The sequence below is a fragment of the Gekko japonicus genome, unplaced genomic scaffold (genome assembly GCF_001447785.1).
Source record: "Gekko japonicus isolate JY-2015 unplaced genomic scaffold, Gekko_japonicus_V1.1 scaffold136, whole genome shotgun sequence".
In the NCBI taxonomy this organism is placed as follows: Eukaryota; Metazoa; Chordata; class Lepidosauria; order Squamata; family Gekkonidae; genus Gekko; species Gekko japonicus.
In genome coordinates this window covers 44,613-66,646 of record NW_015177012.1, presented here as the reverse complement: position 1 = coordinate 66,646, position 22,034 = coordinate 44,613, and the positions used below count along the sequence as shown (strand labels likewise).

The 22,034-nt window shown below is 53.0% G+C and overlaps 1 protein-coding gene across 2 annotated transcripts in view; it reads right to left on the bottom strand.

The window, feature by feature from the left end:
• Positions 1 to 1,036: 1,036 nt before the first annotated feature.
• SREBF1 (sterol regulatory element binding transcription factor 1) overlaps positions 1,037 to 22,034 on the bottom strand; it is a 54,414-nt gene continuing 33,416 nt past the window's right edge. For both annotated transcript variants that reach the window (XM_015427663.1, XM_015427664.1), the window contains exons 9-19: positions 20,986 to 21,170; positions 18,244 to 18,505; positions 16,261 to 16,427; positions 14,583 to 14,751; positions 12,887 to 12,995; positions 9,043 to 9,146; positions 8,665 to 8,797; positions 7,372 to 7,522; positions 6,541 to 6,726; positions 4,657 to 4,768; positions 1,037 to 3,051 (exon numbers count right to left, since the gene is read on the bottom strand). In XM_015427663.1, the coding sequence (XP_015283149.1) occupies positions 2,828 to 3,051; positions 4,657 to 4,768; positions 6,541 to 6,726; positions 7,372 to 7,522; positions 8,665 to 8,797; positions 9,043 to 9,146; positions 12,887 to 12,995; positions 14,583 to 14,751; positions 16,261 to 16,427; positions 18,244 to 18,505; positions 20,986 to 21,170 (1,802 nt within the window). In that variant the 3' untranslated portion in view covers positions 1,037 to 2,827. The remainder of the gene's footprint in view (positions 3,052 to 4,656; positions 4,769 to 6,540; positions 6,727 to 7,371; positions 7,523 to 8,664; positions 8,798 to 9,042; positions 9,147 to 12,886; positions 12,996 to 14,582; positions 14,752 to 16,260; positions 16,428 to 18,243; positions 18,506 to 20,985; positions 21,171 to 22,034) is intronic.

Below are 22,034 nucleotides of genomic sequence, written 5' to 3'. Positions count from 1 at the left end.
TCAATGCAGCCACCCTGTCCTGTGCCTGGAAACAAACTGGAAGCTAGTGACGCTGGAAGAACATGGAGTGTAAGGGTTCCCCCACTGGGCGGTATCAGTTAGTACCCCGACTGCCACTTTTAGTCTCAATTGGCATTCCCAGACATTCTTCCAAAGATGAATTATCTGTATGCATGGGCGACCCTGTATCCGACATCAGCCGCAGAAAATATGGTATCATGTTGCTGTATGGAGTCCATTTGCAAAAGAAAAGATGGGTTTTATACCCCGCCCTTCCCTACCCGAAGAAGTCTCAGAGCGGTTTTCAATCGCCTTCCCTTCCCCTCCCCACAACAGACACCCTGTGAGGTAGGTGGGGCTGAGAGAGCTCTGAGAGAACTGTGACTGACCCAAGGTCACCCAGCTGGCTTCATGTGGAGGAGGAGTGGGGAATCAAACCCAGTTCTCCAGATTGGAGTTCGCCACTCTTAACCAGTACACCAAACTGGCTCTCAGCTGCCAGCTGGAAAAAGAGAAACCAAGTAATGAGTGAGGGGAGCAGGCCTGTAGAGCTAGGGAGTTTTGGGGGAGGGGGCCTTGGGGGGCCTGCCAGCTACTTAAATGAAAGTACAGTGCAGGTGGTAAGCTGGAGCACTTTGGGGTCAGCCCGGGAGAGGGGGCCCAGGAGAAACACTAGGGGGCTACGGGCTGGGAGGGGCTGTGGCTCAGTGGTAGAACATTGCCTTGGCATGCAGAAGGAAGGCCCCAGGTTCAAACCCCAGCATCTCTCGAGGTAAAATGACCAGGCAGTATGTGATGAGAAAGACCCTGGACAGCTGCTGCCGGTCTGAGTGGACAAGGCTGACTTCGATGGACCCAAGGCAGTTTCGTGTTCAACCAACCGAATATCTTCGTATCGGGAAAAAAGTGATTCGGGTGTTGAAAAATCACATATGCAAGCTAAGGGAGAGATAATTAAAAAAAAAAAAAGCACGACCTCTCTCCCATCCGCCCCCTCATCAAGAGTTCACAAACAAGGAGATATAAATAAGTAGGCTTTTATTTTATCATCTGTACAAAAAACTCGCACTATGAAAATAACTTTTAAAAGGAAGAGTGGTACAGGTAGGGGAAAGGATGCGGCGGGGAGCGATATATACGTTGCCTGCACCTAAGAGAGAAACCCTGTATGGGGCACCGTTCCCACGTCTGTCTCTCCCATGACTGAGCCGGAACCCTCCGTTGCCCCTGCCCCGATGGGATGGTTCCCATAGCAACAGCTTCCTCACCACACAGACAGTCTGATGGGGGGAGGGCCAAGACGCAGAACCTAGTGCCAGACCAATGTCTACATGGGGGGCTGGAAAGACAAAATGAGTCCCCCCCCCAAAAAAAAAAAACTGCCGGAACATAGGAATCTGAAATTAACCTAAGTGTCCGCCATTTTCTTTCCGGGATATTCATCGATCGAATCACACGGACACCTCTGATGTGAAGTTGCTTCTCTCTGGCAGGGCAAGGCGAAACTCCCCATCGTGATATTTCCACTGAAATACGAAAAACAAACCCACTCCCAGCATCTCTAGGCAAAACACCCTCTGCTCCTAACACCCACCAAGGAGCACAGGTTCCCCCCCCCCCATGGAAATATTGTGACGAGGGGGTGTACTTCCCCCCTCAAGTCATCTATGACACCGAAGAAATCTCTAGCCCTCAAAAGCTTATGCGGGGATAAAATCTGTTGGTCTTTAAGGTGTCACCGGACTCTTCTCTATTTTAGCTGCAAGGGTCTAACATCGCTAATCGTCCGCGGGATTTGACTTGGGGACCACACAGCCTTGAGGTGACTTGGTACCTCAACATTCACACGGTCGGCTTTCAGGGACACCACCCCACAGGAGAGAACCACAAGTCGCCACATCCCGAAGACCGGCAAAATCCCCAGTGCCCTCCCCCTTCTCGGAACACGAGTGCATTTTAAAGGAAAAGGCCCTGCCCCCCGAGAATTTCGCCCTCCTTAAACATGGCCACGCAAAAGCAGCTTTGCCACCGGGTGCCCTTGTGCCAGGGTGCCAGCTGTGCCCTTGTGCCAGGGGGAAGGAAACACAACAGCTGGTCAACAAATGCCCAGTCTGGGACACAGACCGGAGTCCACCCTGGATGCTGTAGTTCTATTCGTACACACTAGTCAATGAGACAAATTAGCATCCTGCAATATGGGGAGCTGCCCCTAGGGGTCCCCGTTTCCTTACTAAAGATGGAGGGCTACAGGGAGATGGGGAAAGGGGGGGAGTGATGAACCCCCGTGGGGCTGGCCGGAGGAGCCACGGTGGGCAGATGAGAAGCAAAACTATTGCGAAAAGCCATCGGGCCCAAGTCGCTGCCAAGGGTGGGCAAGGAGTCGACACCAAGCATGAATGTGTTGGAAGAAAGATGGTGCATTTCAGGTCACAGTCCATCCTCGGGGGCGGGGGGGCGACACCTCCACCTTCTCAACAAGTCTCTCAAGATATAAGGACCCCCCCACACACATACAAATTGCTTTTGATATAATTCCACCTTCCCCCCTCCCCAGCAAACACCGCAGCTGTCTTGCACCTCTGTCTGCTCGGAACACAACCGTAATAAGGGGGCGGGGACATGTGCCATGGAAACTAGGGAGGCAAAGTCTTAGCTGCGTAGAGAACTTATTACCTAGAGAAAAGCTCAGAATCAGCAGGTCCAGGTCTTCAGAATCCCCCGTCTCCCCCACCAACCGTCCACAAGAAACAGAGGCAAGTTGTGCTTGCAGGGATCACGCCCCGCAGGGTGGTCCCACGCCCCTCACCCCATCCTCTGCTCTGACTCTCTAGCTGGTGGTAACAGTGGAGCCGCTGCCAAGCTTGATGATCATCTGTTGGCACTCGTGGAGCGTCCGTTTGTCGCCCAGCTTCTCCAGTGAACGAGCCGCCTCGGCCAACATGCCCATCCGCTGACCCGGCCCCAAGAGAAATGCGGGCGGTAGGTAGGAACAGGCCAGCAACAGGGCCTCGGCCTGCTCCCGCGCCGTTGGGTGGTTCTCCTGTTCACTGGCTGGAAGGAAAGAAACAGGAGGGGAAGGATGAGGCATAACCGCAATGCTCAGCACTGGACAAAGAGTCCCGGTGCCCTAGACCAGACTGTTAGCCCCTGTTCCCGGATTCCTGGCTTAGCCCTGCACCTAACTCAATGCTCCACCCAACACTTCCAGGCCCATTCCCTTTTGCACCCACCACTCTGCAACTCCCAAGAGTCCCTACACAAATCTGAGGAAGGGAGATTTGACTGCTGAAATCTCGTGCCCTCCAATTTTGGGGGTTCTAAAGTGCTACTGGATTATGCAGGGGTCATTTCGTAGAAAAAGAGCTAGGGGGACTCATTAGCATAACTCATTAGCATATGCCACACCCCCTGACATCACCGGAAGTGTGTCCTCCCCACAGCCGGCGGCGACCTCCAGTGGGCACCAGCAGGGAGCTCCAGGCCCCGCCCTCCCGCACCTCACCCGGGGGGATGGCTTCCCCCCGTGTCCCCCCCCCCAAATGACCCCTGGGATTATGTGGCTCATGCCTTAGCACCAACTAGAATCCTAAAATCTTCTTTCTGTCCCATATATTAAACTATACCCAATAACTCCAAGCCAAATCCCACTCGCTATGAGGCCAAAGGAGGAGGAGGAGAAGAAGAATTGGATTTATACCCTGCCCTGTACTCGGAGTCTCAGAGCGGCTTACAATCTCCTTCCCCTTCCCCTCCTCACAACAGACACCCAGTGAGGTAGGCGGGCCTGAGAGAGCTCTCTCCAGAACTGCTCATGAGAGAACAGCTCTGAATGAACTTGTCACTGACCCAAGGTCACACCAGCAGCTGCGCGTGGAGGAGTGGGGAATCAAACCCAGTTCTCCCAGATTAGAGTCCGCGCTCCTAGCCGCTACACCAAACTGGCTCTCAACAGCATGGCGAGCGGGGAAGCAGACTCTTTTAAACTTTACCTTCCCTAGTTTTTCAACTCACGCCCCATCGCGAGAGCCAGTTTGGTGTAGTGGTTAAGTGTGTGGACTCTAATCTGGGAGAACCGGGTTTGATCCCCCACTCCTCCACTTGCACCTGGCTGGATGACCTTGGGCAAGCCGTAGTTCTGATAAGAGTTGTTCTTGAAAGAAGAGCGTTTCTGTCAGAGCTCTCTCAGCCCCACCTACCTCCCAAGGGTGTCTGTTGTGGGGAGGGGAAGGGAAAGGAGTTTGTAAGCCGCTCTGAGACACCTTTGGGTGGTGAAGGGCGGGGGATAAATCCAATCTCCTCTTCTTCTTCTTTTTACCTCTGATAAGGGAAATGTACATCCCCCCCCCGGGGGTACATGAAGCACAATATATATTTTTTTCCGGTGGGCAAGGGCAAAGAAGGACTGTTTAAATAGCCCTGATGCCATCCCCCTCCTTGAAAAAGCAGCCCTGATAGCTGATTTGGGAAAGGAAAAGTGATGAAGGAGGAGGGAAATTTCACATGTCGTTTGAATCTACAACTGTGATAACCAAGAGCATTAAACCTCTGTTTTGCCATGGATTTGTCAGAAACGGGGTAGCATCAGAGACACTAACAGGACACAAGATGGGACACGGGAGTACGTCTTTATCGGGAAAAGTACGCAAGCTGGCTCACCTCCCTTGTTGCTTGAAGCCCCCCTTCGGCGCAAACTCCGGTCCAGCAGCTGGTGGGTCCGCGTGGGGCTGGCTCGGGCCATCAGCCGGGCTGTGGCTTCATGCAGAAAAACCTGGGGTGGAGCCCACGGAGTCAACGATTGGCACAAAATCCCCAGCAGGATCTCTTCCTTCCTGAATCACTATCCCTGCATCACCCACGGGACCGCTGACCCCCCAGAATCATTCTCCCAGGTCTCATTACCCCAAGTGTCCAGCCACACCCCCTTTCTAGTCAGCCCTCCCAAGCCCTCCCTTGCAGTATTTCTCAGCTCCCTACCCTATTTGGGGCAAATTCCCTAGAACAGAGTTTAAATTTCCAAACGAGTACCCCATCTGCACGAGTATGGACACACATACCTTGAGATTCCGTTCGAAAGAAACCAGGGATAATCTAGACTAGATACACCCACCCTCTGACACAGCAGGGCTCTTCTTGGGCGCTCACAACTCTGGGCACCTCCCCCAAACTTGCGTGCCTCCCATTTATTTATTCATTTAATTGCATGTTTGACTTGCCTAATCCCCACGAATGTGGGGCTCTAGGCAACGTACAGATGTAAAAACAGTAAAACCATAAAACCGTCATCGGAACATATAATTCGTTAATTAAAAATCAAGGGATAGAGATCCAGAAAGGGTGCCAGCCATGATGTAAGCCGCCACCTTACAGGCCCTGCGGAATTCCATTAGATCCCTCAGGGCCCTGATCTTATTTGGTAGAGAGTTCCACGAGGTCGGGGCCAGGGTCGAGAAGGAGGTTGAGGACAGCTGGTTCAGAGATCCACTGCTTAGTCTCACCCACACAACCCTCATTCTCCAGCCTCAAAGTCTCAGAAACGGCGAGAACTGGCACAGGTAATTAGGGAGCCCGGAGACCTGCCAATCAGGGATCACACTGTGGTTACACGGCACGGCAATTGCGCTTTGTTCCCGATGTAATTAAAACCGGAATTTTTTTTCCAAGTTGGGATGTTCACACATCCCAACTCGGAAAAAAATATTCCGGTTTTAATTACATCGGGAACAAAGTGCAATTGCCGTGCCGTGTAGCCACAGTGTGATCCCTGAACCGCAAGCTCACCTTCCCCGCCTGCCCACCTCCCCCCCCCAGCAACGTTCCGGCCACCGGCCCGATGAAAAGAAAAGAAAAAGGCACCTTTGAAAGAGTTCTCCTTTCCACCCGAAGCTGCTGGCTAGCTGGGCGTGCTCCCTAGTGCCGGGGCTCCCTCCCTCCTAACGCCACAGCTTTAGGGACTCCTAAGGCGGATGCCAAAGCCTGCTCTCCTGACAGCCCCCCCCCCCGGCTTCCTCCCCCAGAAACTTTCAACGCCGCCTCCATGACGGGGGACGGCGGGCAGGACTTTTCTCCAAGCAGGATGAGCGCTTGTTTACTCAAGCACTCAAAGCTGGAAGGTTTTTTTTAAAAAAAAAAACATGCACAGAGCGGTCAGATGGCCCTAATCGCAAATTCGCAATCATTGCGAAAGATGGCTGTCCAGATGGGCGAAATCGCACATTCAAAGCGCAAGTGCCAGGAAAATACTTGGTTTTCCCAGGGGCAGGGAAACCCGGGAGCATTGCGGGAGTGAGCCCGCTTCGGCGCGGGAGGCGGATTCGCCTGTCTGATCAGCAAACTTACATGTGGAACAGCGGCAAAACCCAATCAGAAGGACTGTGACCGCGGCCACACTGTGTCTACAGGACCCATTATGGTTGGTCTCTCACACCTCATACTTCCAGGTTCCAATACATGGTACAAAAGATACAGCTGTGTAAGGCTTACTCAACTGTACACTATTCTCCCGGGGGAATAATTTAAGGATAGCCAAGGCCACACTCTTACCCTGTGCATAGCGGGCCGGTCAGCCTGGGCCAGGCGCCGGAGGCTACTGAGGTCCCCTTGGAAGCCGCGCAGTTCGAGGGCAGAAGCTTGGTAAGGGCTCCCGTGGGGCTGAGTCGCCTGCATCTGCTGCTGCCAGAGCCTCGTGCGGATGATCAGGAGGAGGTCGCACAGCAGGAACTGCATGGCCTGCGGGGGGAGAGGAGGACTGGCAAAAGAGATGCAAACCGGGGAGGGTGGGTGGTGCATGACTCGGAGGCCCACCAGGCAACGTGGGCCGGAAGGAAGAGACTTCTCCCCCCCCCATCCCATCCCATCCCGGAGAGGTCCGTCATCTTCCAGCGGGCCCCCTCAGTTGTTACCGTGGCTTTCAGCTGTGGGGGGGGGCTGCCTCGGGGCTGCATTGGAGGGGCATTGCACATCTCTGGCTGCACATGCAATGCAACTACAATGCACCCCCGCCACTGCCACATCGGCCACGCCACGAAGGACCACGGGGCCTCCTGGTCCCCGCAAAAGACCATCGCCGTCGGGAAGGTGATCGGCTCACTCTGGGAGCAGTAACACTGAAAAGGAAAGCTGACTCCTTTGCTGGCCCGCTTGCAAATCCCAAAGCTCTGCCCTGCCTTTGGAGTGCCACACCGGGCGCCCCCCCCCATGCTCTAAGCTCCACCCCCGCACGTATTCTCATTGACCGAGGACACCCGGAAGAGAGAATGGCGCTACGTGCCCCAAGCGTAACCCTGCATTTGTTTAGCCCCACTCTGGGACTCCACCTTCCTCCCCCCAACCTCCGGACTGAGCACCCGACGTCCCCCCCAGTTTGCAACTCACTCGGTCAATAGTGCTTGTGGCCGCGTTCCCTCCCAAGCTGTCCCGCAGGTAGTCACTGGCTTTGTCACACTGGCCCAGGCTGCAGTCCAGGTTGCCCAGCAAGCCCCGGGCGGCCTTGAAGGTGTGCAGTGCTGCACGTGGAAGAGGGTTCCTGCAGGGGGGGACAAGGCCAGAGTGAAGCTGCAACCGATATATATTAATCTATACACTCTTCCACTGTAGGGTTGCCAGGTCCCCCGGGAGGGGCGGGGGAAACCCCGCTCGATGGGTCTGTAACCCGCCGGCCCAAATCGGGCCGCCGGGGAGAACCCCACCCCCAAAGTGCTGGGATCAAGGAGACGTCATTGCATCGGGCACGTTGCGGGGGGACGCTCTATCATTCGAGGGAAAACTCTATAGTTTTCCCTTGAATGACAGTGGTCCAGCCCCCAACGTGCCCGACGCGATGATGTCACTTCCAGGTGATGTCATCGTGGTGCGCGAGCAAAGCATACGGCACCAAGGACCTCCCGGAGAGGGTCAGAACTCCCCCCCGCTGCAGCTACAGGAGGACTTGGCAACCCTATTCCACTGCTTCAAAGAAAATAAAAATCCTGCCCATTAGGGGTCATTTCATAGAAAAAGATGTGCAGGAGCTCATTAGCAAATCTCATTAGCATAACTTATTTGCATATGCCACACCCCCTGACATCACCGGAAGTGTGTCAGAAGGCAACATCCACCGCTCAGGCTCCACGGGACTCTTTTGGATTCCTAGCTATTGGGGGGGGGGGAACGTGCAGATCTGCTCTCGCAGAGGAGGGAGAGCTTGTACCTAAATAAAACTTGGTCTTAAAGGTGCCACTGGACTGTTTTGGACCAGGGGGAGCTCTGCAACTTACCTGGCTGCTTCTTGCTCTGACTGAGGGCTGCTGGGAGCAGAGGGTGGGGCTTGTTGCATGTGCTCACCCCCTGGGCTCTTTACTGAGTCAAGTTTCTAGACCTTACGTTATTGACAGCATGCTTGAAAGTGAGTGTAGGGGCAGTGTCCAATATAATGACCATTCCCAGGTCAAAGGGGAAAATTCGGTGCCCCGCCTAGCTCACCAAGACTAACAAAAGCAGAATGAGATGCGACTGAAAAGAGGCATAATTTTATACCAACTGCAGGATCCATCTTTGCTTGATGCAGATTTCACAGAAGAGGAGGCGACCAGCTCTGCTTCTGTGGCTGAACGAGACCCTAGCTTCCCGCACCTAAACGTCTGCAGGAGCAACTTTGGGACTGCCCCAAAGGGGGAACCGCGCACTTACTCAGACGTCTGCAGGACTTTGGGCATGGATTCCACGAGCGGGTACAGGCGGTCCATGGCTTCGTCGTCCCCTTGCAACCCGTGGATCACCATGGTAACCACGGAGGACCACCAATTAGCCACGGGGTCGGTGCCTGGAGAACGGAGGAGGAAAAAGAGCATCAGGTATCAAAGTGCACAGCTAATGGGGGCATTCAGACAACCACTCTCCCTCCATCCACCTACCTTCATCCCGTTGTTAGCTTCTAATCTCTGGGAATCCCCCTTCAATCCCCCCATCCACGCATCAGCTGCGGTCATGCCTCTGACTCCTCTGGTTCCCTGCCCCCTAACTCACCATCCCTCCCACCCCTACTCCTTCCGGTCCCACAACACTTACCCGTGGTGGCATCCATATTGGTGCTGATGAAGGGGGCCGGGCCAGGAACGGCGTCTGCACAGCTGTTGAGGAAGTTCAGGTACTCGAGGGCATCGGAAAATTCCCTGTAGCAAGGCGGAGGGCGTGTTAGGGATTGAAAGAAAGGCTCTACCTTTATCTTGAACTTACTTAGCCAGTGGAACATAGTGAAAAAGCAAAATGCCCCCAAATTCTGGGTTTCTAAAAACCCATAGTGGTCTGATATCCCTGTACATATTGATCCACCCGCTATCCTACACACTGAGGACCCAAAGCGGCTTACGGCGTTGTTTCCCCCTCCTCCTTTTTAATTCTCACAACCACCCTGCGAGGTAGGCAAGGCTGAGAGCGAGTGAGTGGCCCAATGTCACCCAGCAAGCTTCCGTAGCAGCACGAGCGTCTGAATGTGGGTTGTTGTCCAGATAACTGTCGGACACTCTAACCATTACATCCTCTTCTCTCTACCTGCCCTGCTCAAGAACTCCCCCACCCCAAGGAAAAAGCAACCTATCAGCCGTTATATTGTGGATTGGCACTCATTCCCCTGCCCCTCACCAGGAACATTCCTTAAGCCCTTGACGGACCAACGTACAAACCTAGTGGGGCTATGCTTGGCTCAGGGGGATCACAAAGAGGTCAGACCTGCAGCAGCGACGTCTACCCATGGGGATACTCTACTTATGGAGAGCCAGGTTGGTGTAGTGGTTAAAAGCAGCGGACTCTAATCTGGGAGAACCGGGGTTGATTCCCCAATCCTCCACATGCAGCCAGCTGGTGTGACCTTGGGTCACTCACAAGTTTTCTCAGAGCTGTTTTCTCGCAAACAGTCCTCGAAAGAGCTCTCTCAGTCCCACCTACCTCCCATGGTGTCTGTTGTGGGGAGGGGAAGGGAAAGGAGAATGTAAGCCATTCTGAGACTCCGAGTAAATGGCAGAGTATAAATTCAATCTCTTCTTCTTCTTCTCCTCCTCCTCCCAAGGCATTTGATAATGCTTTGCCCAGCCCAAACAGCCAAATCCCTTCTATTTCAGAGAGCTTTCGCCAACCAGTACGGTTCAGAAGTAACACTAAACCAGGGCTTGAAACTACAAGGATAGGAAGGACCATGGCTCAGTGGTAGAGTATCTGCTTGACACATAGAAGGTCCCAGGTTCAATCCCCGGCATCTCCAGTTAAAAGGACTAGGCAGTAGGTGATGGGAAAGACCTCTCTGCCTGAGACCCTGGAGAGCTGTAAAGGGGGGCTGTGGCTCAGTGGAAGAGCCTCTGCTTGGCATGCAGAAGGTCCCAGGTTCAATCCCCGGCACCTCCAGTTAAAAGGTCCAGGCAGGAGGTGATGGGAAGGACCTCTGCCTGAGACCCTGGAGAGCTGTAAAGGGGGGCCGTGGCTCAGTGGAAGAGCCTCTGCTTGGCATGCAGAAGGTCCCAGGTTCAATCCCCGGCACCTCCAGCTAAAAGGACCAGGCAGTAGGTGACATGAAGGACGTCTGCCTGAGACCCTGGAGAGCTGTAAAGAGGGGCCGTGGCTCAGTGGTAGAGCCTCTGCTTGGCATGCAGAAGGTCCCAGGTTCAATCCCCAGCATCTCCAGGAGAAAAGGACCAGGCAGGAGGGGATGGGAAAGACCTCCACCTGAGACCCTGGAGAGCCGCTGCCAGTCTGAGTAGACAACACGGACCTGGACAGACCAAGGGTCTGACTCAAGGCTTCCTTTAGGGAGGGGCTGCAGCTCAGTGGCACAGTGTCTGCTTGGCATGCAGGGGGTCCTCCCAGGTTCAATCCCCCTGGTGGCTTACAACCCAGACAGACTGGCAGCATCTCCAGTTAAAAGGAGAAGGCAGGAGGTGATGGGAAAGACCTCTGCCTGAGACCCTGGAGAGCTGTCAAGAGGGGCTGTGGCTCAGTGGAAGAGCATCTTTTTGGCACGCAGAAGGTCCAAGGTTCAATCCCCGGCATCTCCAGTTAAAAGGACCAGGCACGAGGTGATGGGAAAGACCTCTGCCTGAGACCCTGGAGAGCTGTAAAGAGGTGCTGTGGCTCCGTAGTAGAGCATCTGCTTGGCATGCAGAAGGTCCCAGGTTCAATCCCCAGCATCTCCCGTTAAAAAGGACCAGGCAGGAGGTGATGGGAAAGGCCTCCGCCTGAGACCCTGGAGAGCTGTAAAGAGGGGCTGTGGCTCAGTGGCAGAGCCTCTGCTTGGCATGCAGAAGGTCCCAGGTTCAGTCTCCGGCATCTCCAGTTAAAAAGGACCAGGCAGTAAGTGATGGGAAAGACCTCTCTGTCAGAGACCCTGGAGAATCACTGCCAGTCTGAGTAGACAGTGCAGACTTTGATGGGCCTGGGGTCTGATTCCGTATCTGGCAGCCTCATCTGTACATATAAGAACCAGCCTCAACCGATTCCTCCGCCCCGCTACACCGCAATCGACTTCATTACCTCGTCTTCTACAGCAAAACCACAGGAACTTGTGAACTTACAAACTGCACTCGCACTACAGACCAGGATTGCAAACTGTTCCAAATGTACACACCCCGTTTTGCAGAGAAAGCACAGCTGGCCAGTGCAGAGGCAACAGCCAACGATGCTTCGGTGAGAACGAGGAAGTGACTCGGCTCGTTCCGCGGGACGGACTGGGGTGGGGGGCTCTTTCACCCTGTGCCCAACCCTGGAGTGCTGGTCTGCCCGAACCCGCTCTTCATGCTGCGGCTTCAGCTTCCCTGCTATGTTTTAACACTCGTTTTGTCGTTTTAATACAAGGATATCTTGCACCCGCTATTTTTAGGAATTGTATTCGATGCAGTTCTGTTTGAGATACCGGGCACGTTTTCTTTCAAGCTCAAATGCTGGCTCATGAAATTTATTGGGTAGGATCAGCCATTCTCCGGCTGCAGGCCCGTACACCCACAGCACTGATCTCCAAAGGTTCCTGGAAGCCACAGAGGAGGACCCCTGCCGTGCCTCTGTATGATTCATGGCTCTGCCCTTGGCGCCTTCCAATTACCCAGCCAAGGAGTAATTCTACAGTGCCACTCGGTCATGCGCAATGCAGGGAGGCAGCAAGAGCAACCACTTCCAGAGGAGGCTTCCCAGTACTTCTCTGCATGAGTCACTGCTCCTTCTTCCAGTCACTTATGCAGTAATGCAGTGGAAAGGAGAAGGAGGAGGAGAGAAGGAAAAGGAAAAGGAGTAGGAGAAGAAGGAGGAGAGAAGAAGAAGAGGAGGAGGAGGAGGAGATTGGATTTATACCCCGCCCTTCACTAAGAGTCTCAGAGTGGCTTACAAACTCCTTTCCCTTCCTCTCCCCACAACAGACACCCTGTGAGGGAGGCGGGGTTGAGAGAGCTCTGAGAGAACTGTGACTAATGCTCCCTCTAAGCTGTAGAGTCTTGTGAGCAAAAATTCCACTTGGTGAGCTACTGGCATTAAAGTGGTGAGCAAGCGATTGGGCTGCTGCATAAATTAGTTTGCTCTGGAGCCGTCCTTCCTGAGCTGTGACAAATGTGGGTGAGCTGGAGGCTAAAAATCTGTGAGCGAGCTCACACTAACTCAGCTTAGAGGGAACACTGACTGTGACTGGCCCAAGGTCACCCAACTGGCTGCATGTGAAGGAGTGGGGAAACGAACCCAGTCCTCCAGATTAGAGCCCGCCGCCCTTAACCACTATACCAAACTGGCTCTCAGTTCTCAACTCACTCAAAAAGTTTACCTTTCAGGTGCAACCGTGCTTACAAATTAAAATTTCCTTTAACAGTGTGCACGCAAGAGAACTGGGACGTAGATGCTTGGGGGGGGGGGGCCCTCCGGGAGACAACCCCGAGCTCTGGCTTACCCCTCGCCGTGGCTGACCAGTGGCTGTCCCTCCAACCTGGACACACAAGACAGGGCCTTTTCCAGTAGATGCTCCCGGAAAAGCTGGGTCACCTGTGCGAGGGGATCAACTGGGGACAGAAAGAGTGCATCAGACAACGCTGCCGAGACCCTACAATTTATTTATTTATTTATTTGATTTATATACCACCCTCCCTGTGGGCGGGCCCTGGGCGGTTTACACCAATACCGTTAAACGGTCATTTAAGAACAGATGAAAACAACGTAAAATCGCGAATCATAAAAATCACAAAATACCATGTAGAGCGATTTGTTCAGATGTGAAATCAGATCTATGCCATAAGTGTTCTATTTTGTTCACGAGGGTGAGAAAGAAGTCAGATAAAGGGGCCAATATTAAAAACTGAGTTAAAACTTATAATATGCAACAATACAGGTATTTATTGGTGTAGTGGTTAAGAGCACGGACTCTAATCTGGGAGAACCGGGTTTGATTCCCCACTCCTCCACTTGCATGTGCTGGATGACCTTGGGCAAGTCACAGTTCTGATAAGAGCTGTTCTTGAAAAAGAGCAGTTCCTGTCAGAGCTCTCTCAGCCCCGCCTACCTCACAGGGTGTCTGTTGTGGGGAGGGGAAGGGAAAGGAGTTTGTAAGCTGCTCTGGGACTCCTTTGGGTAGTGAATAAAAAGTAAAGGTTCCCTTGCTCGAAAGCCAGTCGAATCCGACTCTAGGGTTGCGGTGCTCATCTCCATTTCAAAGCCGAAGAGCCACGCTGTCCGAAGACGTTTCTGTGGTCATGTGGCCGGCATGACTAAACACCAAGGCGCACGGAACGCTGTTCCCTTCCCACCAAAGTGGTACCTGTTTATCTACTTGCAATTTCTTGCTTTCGAACTGCTAGGTTGGCAGGAGTTGGAACTAGAGACGGGAGCTCACTCCGTCATGCGGCACACTCAGGTCTCGAACTGCTTAACTACTGACCTTCCACAGCCTGCAGTTCAGTGTCTGAACCACTTGAGCCACCGCAGCTCCTTGGGTAGTGAAGGGCGGGGTATAAATTCAATCTCTTCTTCTTCTTCTATTAGAAAGACAGTTAAAAACCTATAAGGGCCCAACGAAAGCCTCGTAAACAAGTAAAGGTGGCTTAAACGCCAAGGCCGAGACACGTGACCTGACGCATTTCCACTCTATTGGGGCCTTCTTCAGAGGTCAAACAACATTGAGGTACACGTAACTTTAATACATATTACAATAAGATAACCAATAAGTGAATATTGGACCAAGAAAAGGAAGGCTGTAGAAGAAAGATACTCGTTTACTTGTTTACGAGGCTTTCATTGGGCCCTTATAGGTTTTTAACTGTCTTTCTAATAAATACATGTATTTTGGTATATTATAAGTGTCGATGAGGTTTTTAAATACTGACCCTTTATCAGACTTCTTTCTTACCCTTTTGGTTCTTGAGTCCAGTTTTCGGGTCAGGTTTGTTTCCCCCCTCCCTGTGCCTGAAGGCCAGCGGTTCAAAGGCCAACCCTTCCCCATATTTCCCCCTGCTACACCCCCTATTCTGTCTTCACGACAACCCGGTGAGGTAGGTGAGGTTGAGGGAAAGCAGCTAGCCAAAGGTTCTCCCCCCCAGTAGGGACTTGAACCCTTCTCCAGATCCGCTACGGCACGCTGGCCTACATTTCCGTACCGGGGTTGCTGGTGGAGCTGTAGATACTCTCTCGCGGGGAGCTCTTCACGGCCCAGTCGCCGTCCACGAAGAAACGGTGGCCCACAGGGTGGCACAGCCACTGAAGGGCGGGGGGCACAGTTCCGCTGTGGGACAGCAACACCTGCCGGGCACTGCTGAGGAAGAAGCGCTGTGGGGAAGAGAGGGAACGGCAGAGTCAGATGCGAGCACGCGGGACAAATCGGCAGTTATGGCAGGGGTCCCCCGTGCCCATCTTGTCAAGAAGTTCACCAAAGTTCTTAGTCCAGACGCCCATCTATTCCTACGCTGTTTGTTTCAGCTACATGCACTGAAGGTGGCAGGGAACCCTGCAATAACTTCTCTGCCTGGTCGCCTGGAGGAGATCCCCTGATCGCCATAGGTGACTAGACGAGGGGCCATTTACACGCTTGCAAGGTAGTGATCTAGCGAGCCCGAACGATCACAAGGAAACCCGTTGACGTGGAGAGGAGAGAGGAGAGGAGACAGACCCCTGAACTTTGGGCTCCTACAGATGACCCCCACACTTTCTCCCTTCCTGCCCCTTACACCTAGAACCCTCTCCGAGAACCTGTGCGGGGTGCCTCCTCTCTTTCTTCTTTCAAGCCCCTCCTTCAAACCCACCTTTTGCCACTAAGTTATGTGGCACAGCCCCTGGTCTTTGGGCGCTCTGCATACCATACAGCACACTGAGGGCAAGATAACAGGAATGTAAGGGTCCCCGGCCTTTTCCCGTCTGCAGGAATTCTGACGCAGCCTGGTGGGCACCAACGCTCCCTCTAAGATGTGGAGTCTTGTGAGCAAAAATTCTACTTGGTGAGCTACTGGTATTGAAGTTGTGAGCGAGCCATTTGGCTGCTGCATAAATTAGTTTGCTCTGGAGCCCTCCTTCCTGAGCTAAGACAAAAGTGTGTGAGCCGGAGGCTAAAAACCTGTGCGCTAGCTCACACTAAGTCAGCTTAGAGGGAACACCGGCCAGGGCTGACCCTGCTTACCTTCCGAGATCTGACAAGATCGGGCGAGCCTGGGCTATCCGGGCCAGGGCATACCAAAGAGTGAACCTCGCCAAATAAATTGTGCAAAAGGCTCCCTCTAAGCTGTGCAGAGTCCTGTGAGCAAAAATTCTACTATGTGAGCTGCTGGCATTGAAGTCGTGAGTGTCGTTTTGGCTCCTGCATAAGTCAGTTTGCTCTGGAGCCATTCCTTCCTGAGCTAAGAAAAAAACGTGTGAGCCTGAGGCTAAAAAGCAGCGAGCTAGCTCACAATAACTCGGCTTAGGGGGAACACTGGTGGTCACAGCAACAAAATGGCTGCTGCAGGAGGTGGAGCCAGCCACAAAATGGCTGCCGCAGCTTGCCTTCTTTAACAGTGTGAAGATCCTGGTGTTGGAGCGGCAGTTGGTGCCGAAGCAATGTTTCTAAAATCGGCACAGCCAATCAAATTCCCAGTGGCCAATCAGAAGCCCTGTGGGGCATAAGCCCCACCCACTCCCTGGAAACACTGGGTGGGCACCAGGAAAAGTGTCAACAGGTGCCCTGGCGCCCACAAGCACCCTGTTGGGGATCCGTCAATGATGGATGGATCAGGTCCAGAAGCCAAGCGCTGATGGTAGCGCCTCCCACTGGCCACACACCGCCAGTAACCCCGCCCCCTTCCTTACCGCCAGGAAGTGGCAGCAGCGATGGAGACTGGTCTTCACCCGTAGTGCGGCCGCCACGTAGACCTCAGCCAGCGTTGCCACGGACATGGTGCCCCCCGCGCACTCGGCCAGGTTCACAGCACTCAGCGCCATGTTGATAGCTGACAGGTGACCGGCCACGTGCTTTCCTGCGGGAGGCAAAGGAGGATAGACCATGTCACCAAAACCAGGCCAGAGATTGGAGAGGGGCTGTGGCTCGGCACTAGAGCATCTGCTCTGAACGCATGAAGTCCCCGGTTCAATACCCAGCATCAACAGGCTTCCTCTGGAGGAGGTGGTGGAGGTTTCCAAACAGAGGCTAGATGGCCACCTGAGAGCAATGGGAAGTCTGGGAACTCGGGCAGATCACGAGAAGGGAGGGTCGCCTCAGTGCTTAGTTCTCGGGGTCCTTTCTTACACACCCAGGGAAATGCCGATCGCCACTTTGGGGTCAGGAAGCCATTTTTCTCCAGGGCAGGTTGGCTGGAGATCCTGGAGTTTTTGTTTCCCCCCCCCCCCCATCTTCCTGGCATGGTACAGGGGTCACTGGGGGTGTGGGGCAATTCTCCCTCTAAGCTGTGGAGAGTCTTGTGAGCAAAAACTCTACTTGGTGAGCTGCCGGCATTAAGGTTGTGAGCGAGCCATTTGGCTGCTGCATAAATTAGTTTGCTCTGGAGCCCTCCTTCCTGATCCCGTCTGAGCGAAGACAAAAATGTGTGAGCCGGAGGCTAAAAAACTGTGAGCTAGCTCACACTAACTCAGCTTAGAGGGAACACTGGGGTGTGGGGGAGGTCGTTGTGAATTTCCTGCACTGTGCAACTCTATGATTCTATGATCTCCTACTCTATGATTCTCCAACTCTATGATTCTATGATCTCCTAAAGCATGTGAAGGGAAGCTGCAGGGGTGAGGGAAAGGCACTCTGTACACTGTCAGAGGCCCTTTTATTTACCATATAATTCACATCTGTGTCCAGAAAGGAGGCACGGGAGGGAGTGGTGTCAAATGCAGGGATTTAGGGTTGGAATGGTGGGGGTCATGGGCATTGATACAGAAGAGAAGCCAAGTACATATCTCACCCCATCAGACGTGAACACATAAAGGCTGCCCTGTACTGAATCAGACCATCGGCCCATCTAGGGAAGTATTGGCTAGTCACACTGGCAGCAGATCCCCAGGGTCTCAGGCAGAGGTGTTTGGCATCACCTCCTGCCTGGTCCTTTTTAACTGGAGATGCTGCCGGGGATTAAACCTGGGGCCTTCTGCATGCCAAGCAGAGGCTCTTCCACTGAGCCACCAGGCCCTCTTTACAGCTCTCCGGGGTCTCAGGCGGAGGTTCTTCCCATCACCTCCTGCCTGGTCCTTTTTAATTGGAGATGCCAGGGATTGAACCTGGGACCTTCTGTAGGCTAAGCAGATGCTCTACCCCTGAGCCAGCAGGCCCTCCAGGGTCTCAGGCAGAGGTCTGACAGTAGCAGGTGAATGACAATAGCAGGCGTGATTGGATTAGACGGGATGTGCAGAGGGGCAGTAGACGTGGAGGAATCAGCACTTGTCATGAGACAGGACAACCTAGGTCTTGATTCAGTCCAGGTGGATGCATTGACAATGAAGCTTAAGACAATGCATCCTCCTGGACTGAATCAAGACCTAGGTTGTCCTGTCTCATGACAAGTGCTGATTCCTCCACGTCTACTGCCCCTCTGCACATCCCGTCTAATCCAATCACGCCTGCTATTGTCATTCACCTGCTATTATCATTCAGCTTCTGAAGTCACTCCGCTCTCTAAGACATAAGGACGGATGGACTCCCATTCTAGCTGTATCTGAAGAAGTGAGCGGTGATTCACGAAAGCTCACGTCCTGCCACAATTTATGTTAGTCTTTAAGGTGCTCCTGGACTCTTGCTCTTTTCTCCCGCCCCACCTAAGTCTCTTCCACGCCCAGCCCACGTCCCAGTCTAACCTGTCATGTGCAGCTGATGCAGCCGGTGATAAACCAGTGCCGCGTCGCAGGCGCTCTTGCGCACGTCAGCCTTGAGCTCGCGGTCGCGGAAGAAGCCCCCGGCTCGCCCTGCCAGCCAGCGCCCCACCCAGAGCCGCTGAAGCACGTGCCGGATCAGGTTCCATAACAGGCTGCAGGTGAGGTCTAGGTTGGAGGTGGGGAGAGGGCGGCCCAGGGCTTTGAGCGCTGTCCACAAGTTCTGGGAGGCTTGGGCAAAATCCCCCTGTGGAGAAGGCGCATGGAAGCACCATTAAAACAGCGAGAAACAAAGGAAACAGGAAGAGGGTTTGGGGCAGAGAAAAAGCCCAGCTGGATCCAAGCCTAGGTTGTCACCTTTATGTCAACCCTGTGCACTTTGAACCATGCTCAGAAATGGTCAGTGAAGGCCAATAGGGTTTGCTACAGGTAACCTGCAGCAGTTATCAGCCTAGATGTTGTCTTTCGCAACATCTTGTTTTTGAACAGTCTTCAAGGAATCCTCCAAGCAGAGCACATTACAGTAGTCAAGTCTGGACATGATCAGATAACCATCGGCAGAGCTTGGAGGCTCTGCAATGAGCATGTCAATAACCAAACAAGTGTCCCATAAAGACAGCTCGCTGGCCCACAGCCAACTTCCCAGCCAAAAGAGAACGTACAATGTGTCTGTGGTCATGGTCTCAGGGGCCTAACGATGCATTACGTTCTCCTTGCATCCTTCCCGGGTCCACAGGAACAGATGTGTGCTCAGTTCCCAGGCATGCAGGGGCTGATTCAGACTGGGACCACAGTGTACCAGGAGGGAGGTGGGCTTAAAACTTCCCCTTGTGCCATTTTCCTGACCTAAGGTGACCCCAGGCTACACGTAACTTTCCACAACTGGGCAAGCAGCACCCTCCCAGGGTCATTTCAGGTCAGGCTCATAGCTACGATGGGCTTTTGGGGTGCTCCGCCCCCTTTCTTAAAAGCACAGCCACACAAGAATTTCTCCTGAAAATGCTTTTTCCCGATCACCTTTAAACATTTTTAAAGGCAGGCGCTCCTTTAAGTAGAGTGGGGTGCTGTAGTTGACTGATTCCCGCACTGAGCAGGGGGGTTGGAGTAGGTGACCTCTAGGATACCTTCAAACGCTGTGTCAAGAAACTGGTCTCCTTTCAGAGAGTTTTTCTGCCTAAGTGTTAGCTTTCTTGACTAGAGGAGTCATCACCCCCACCTGCTGGCTTGTTATCCGAATTGTTTCTCAGGCTGGCAGAAGTGATTAACTTGCAGCAGCTGAGAACTGTCATCTCAAGTGGCTGACAGCTTGCAATTTAGAGATCTCTCCTGGTTGCAGCTTTCTGTAGGCTACATGGCTTTTCTTGCTGCACTGAGAACTTCAAGCCCCACCAGGAAAAAAAATTGCCCCACAAGCCACAAAATCCCGGCTACAGGCCTGTTTTAGGTCGAGAAAACAGTGCTGAAGGGGAGTCTTGACCACTACCACCCCATCATAAGCTGCCCTTGCATCCTTGGGAACCACGTGTCAATTTCTGCAGACACAGGAAGGATGTGAAGACCAGGACTCTTTTTGTAGGAGGAACTCCTTTACATATTAAGCGGCACACCCCTAATGTAGCCAGTCCTCCAAGAGCTTACAGTAGCCCCTGTAAGAAGAGCTCTGTAAGCTCTTGGAGGATTTGTTGCCGAAGGCTTTCACGGCCGGAGTTCATTAGTTGCTGTAGATTTTCCGGGTTGTGTGGCCGTGGTCTTGGCATTGCAGGACCTGACGTTTCGCCCGTAGCTGTGACTGGCATCCTCAGAGGTATAACATCGAAAGATGGAGGACTCTCTGTGTCAAGGTGACCTAAAGTGACCCCAGGACCTTGACACAGAGAGAGCACTCCCTCTTCGACCTCTGAGGATGCCAGTCACAGCTACTGGCGAAACGTCAGGTCCTACAATGCCAAGACCACGGCCACACAACCCAGAAAATCTACAGCAACTAATCTCGGAGGATTGGCTACATTAGGGGTGTGTTGCCTAATATGAAAAGGAGTTCCTGCTACAAAAAGAGCCCTGAAAAACGTAACATGTCACAGGCGCTCTGTTCCCATGATTTCACACTGAGACTTGGCCAGCTCCTAATGCCCCTGAAACCAAATGCCCCCCAAGAGCACTACGGTCGGGGTCGCAGCACCTATTGGTGGTTCCTGGCTCCAAGTACATCAGGTTGGCTGCGACCAGGGCCAGGGCTTTTTCGGCGGCGGCTCCTGTCTGGTGGAATGAGCTCCCAGAGGAGGTTCAGGCCCTGCGGGACCTGGTGCAGTTCCGCAGGGCCTGCAAGACGGAGCTCTTCCGCCAGGCCTTTGCATAGGAGCCGCTGCCGTCACTGTACCACCACCAAGTGCCATCTTCGACGGTGGATTAGATCTGGAGGTGAGCTGGCCCTGGGCAGACGCCTAGTTAACCGAAGAATGTTTGTTGTCAGGCTAGGTTGACAAATGGAACTCATCTTGGATTAAGGAAACTAACATCAAGAGCACCGCACTTTACTCAATGATTGTTTTACGTTGTTTTAACTGTCTGTTCTGGCATTTGCCTCTGTTGTAAGCTGCCCTGAGCCCATTGGGGTGGGCGGGGTATAAATCTAATAAATAAATAAATAAATAAAACGTAACCCACAGTCTTCTGCAAGCGGCGTCCCCCTGGAGTCCCATCACACACGTGCTCGCACACGACACTTACCCGTGCCAAGTCCAGGTCTGCCTGTTTGCGGTGCCTCCAGAAAAGGACAGAGGACTCTGAATGCGGTCTCGTGACGGGTTCGCCGTAAATGAAGAGCCGGATGAAGGCGCCCAGAACCACCGTTATGTTGACCAGCCAGAAGGCCAAGGTGGGGAGAAGCCACTGGGACCAGGCAACAGGAGCATCTGGACACCAAGACGTGAGTCATTAATGACGAGGACAGTCTAGGGCTCTTTCACACCTATTGTGCGGCTCCCGGCAGGGCAGCTGGGGAAGCGAAGGGGAGGCGTGCTTTTTCTCCCTCCCTCCTGTCTATGTGCTTTCTTTGTTTCTCTCTCTCTCTTTCTTTCCACCTCTTTCATTCTTTCTTTCCACCTCTCTCTTTCTCTCTCTCTCTTAGACAAATAAATATCATTACCAAAAAAAATAAATATCATTGGGCAAATAAGAAGAAGAAGAGAAGAGGAGATTGGATTTATGCTCCGCCCTTCACTACCCAAAGGTGTCTCAGGGCAGCTTACGAACTCCTTTCCCTTCCCCTCCCCACAACAGGCACCCTGGGAGGCAGGTGGGGCTGAGAGAGCTCTGACAGGAACTGCTCTTTTTCAAGGACAGCTCTGACAGAACTACGGCTTGTCCAAGTTCATCCAGCAGCTGCATGTGGATGAGTGGGGAATCAAACCCGGTTCTCCCAGATTAGAGTCCGCGCACTTAACCATGACACCAAACTGGCCCATAAATATCATTATGAATATCTGTTTTTACCCCTTCTGTTTTTTTTAATTTTGGCTGTCTCATTTAATGTTAATAAAAAGCAAGTTTGCATACTTTAAATGAAAACATGCCTGTAATATTTGTTAATGTCTTGCGGCTCTCAAACATCTGACATTTATTCTGTGTGGCTCTTACCAGGGGTTGTTTCGTAGAAAAAGAGCTAGGGGAACTCATTAGCATACCTCATTAGCATATGCCACACCCCCTGACATCACCGGAAGTGTGTCATAAGGCCACACCCCCTGACATCACCGGAAGTGTGTCATAAGGCCACA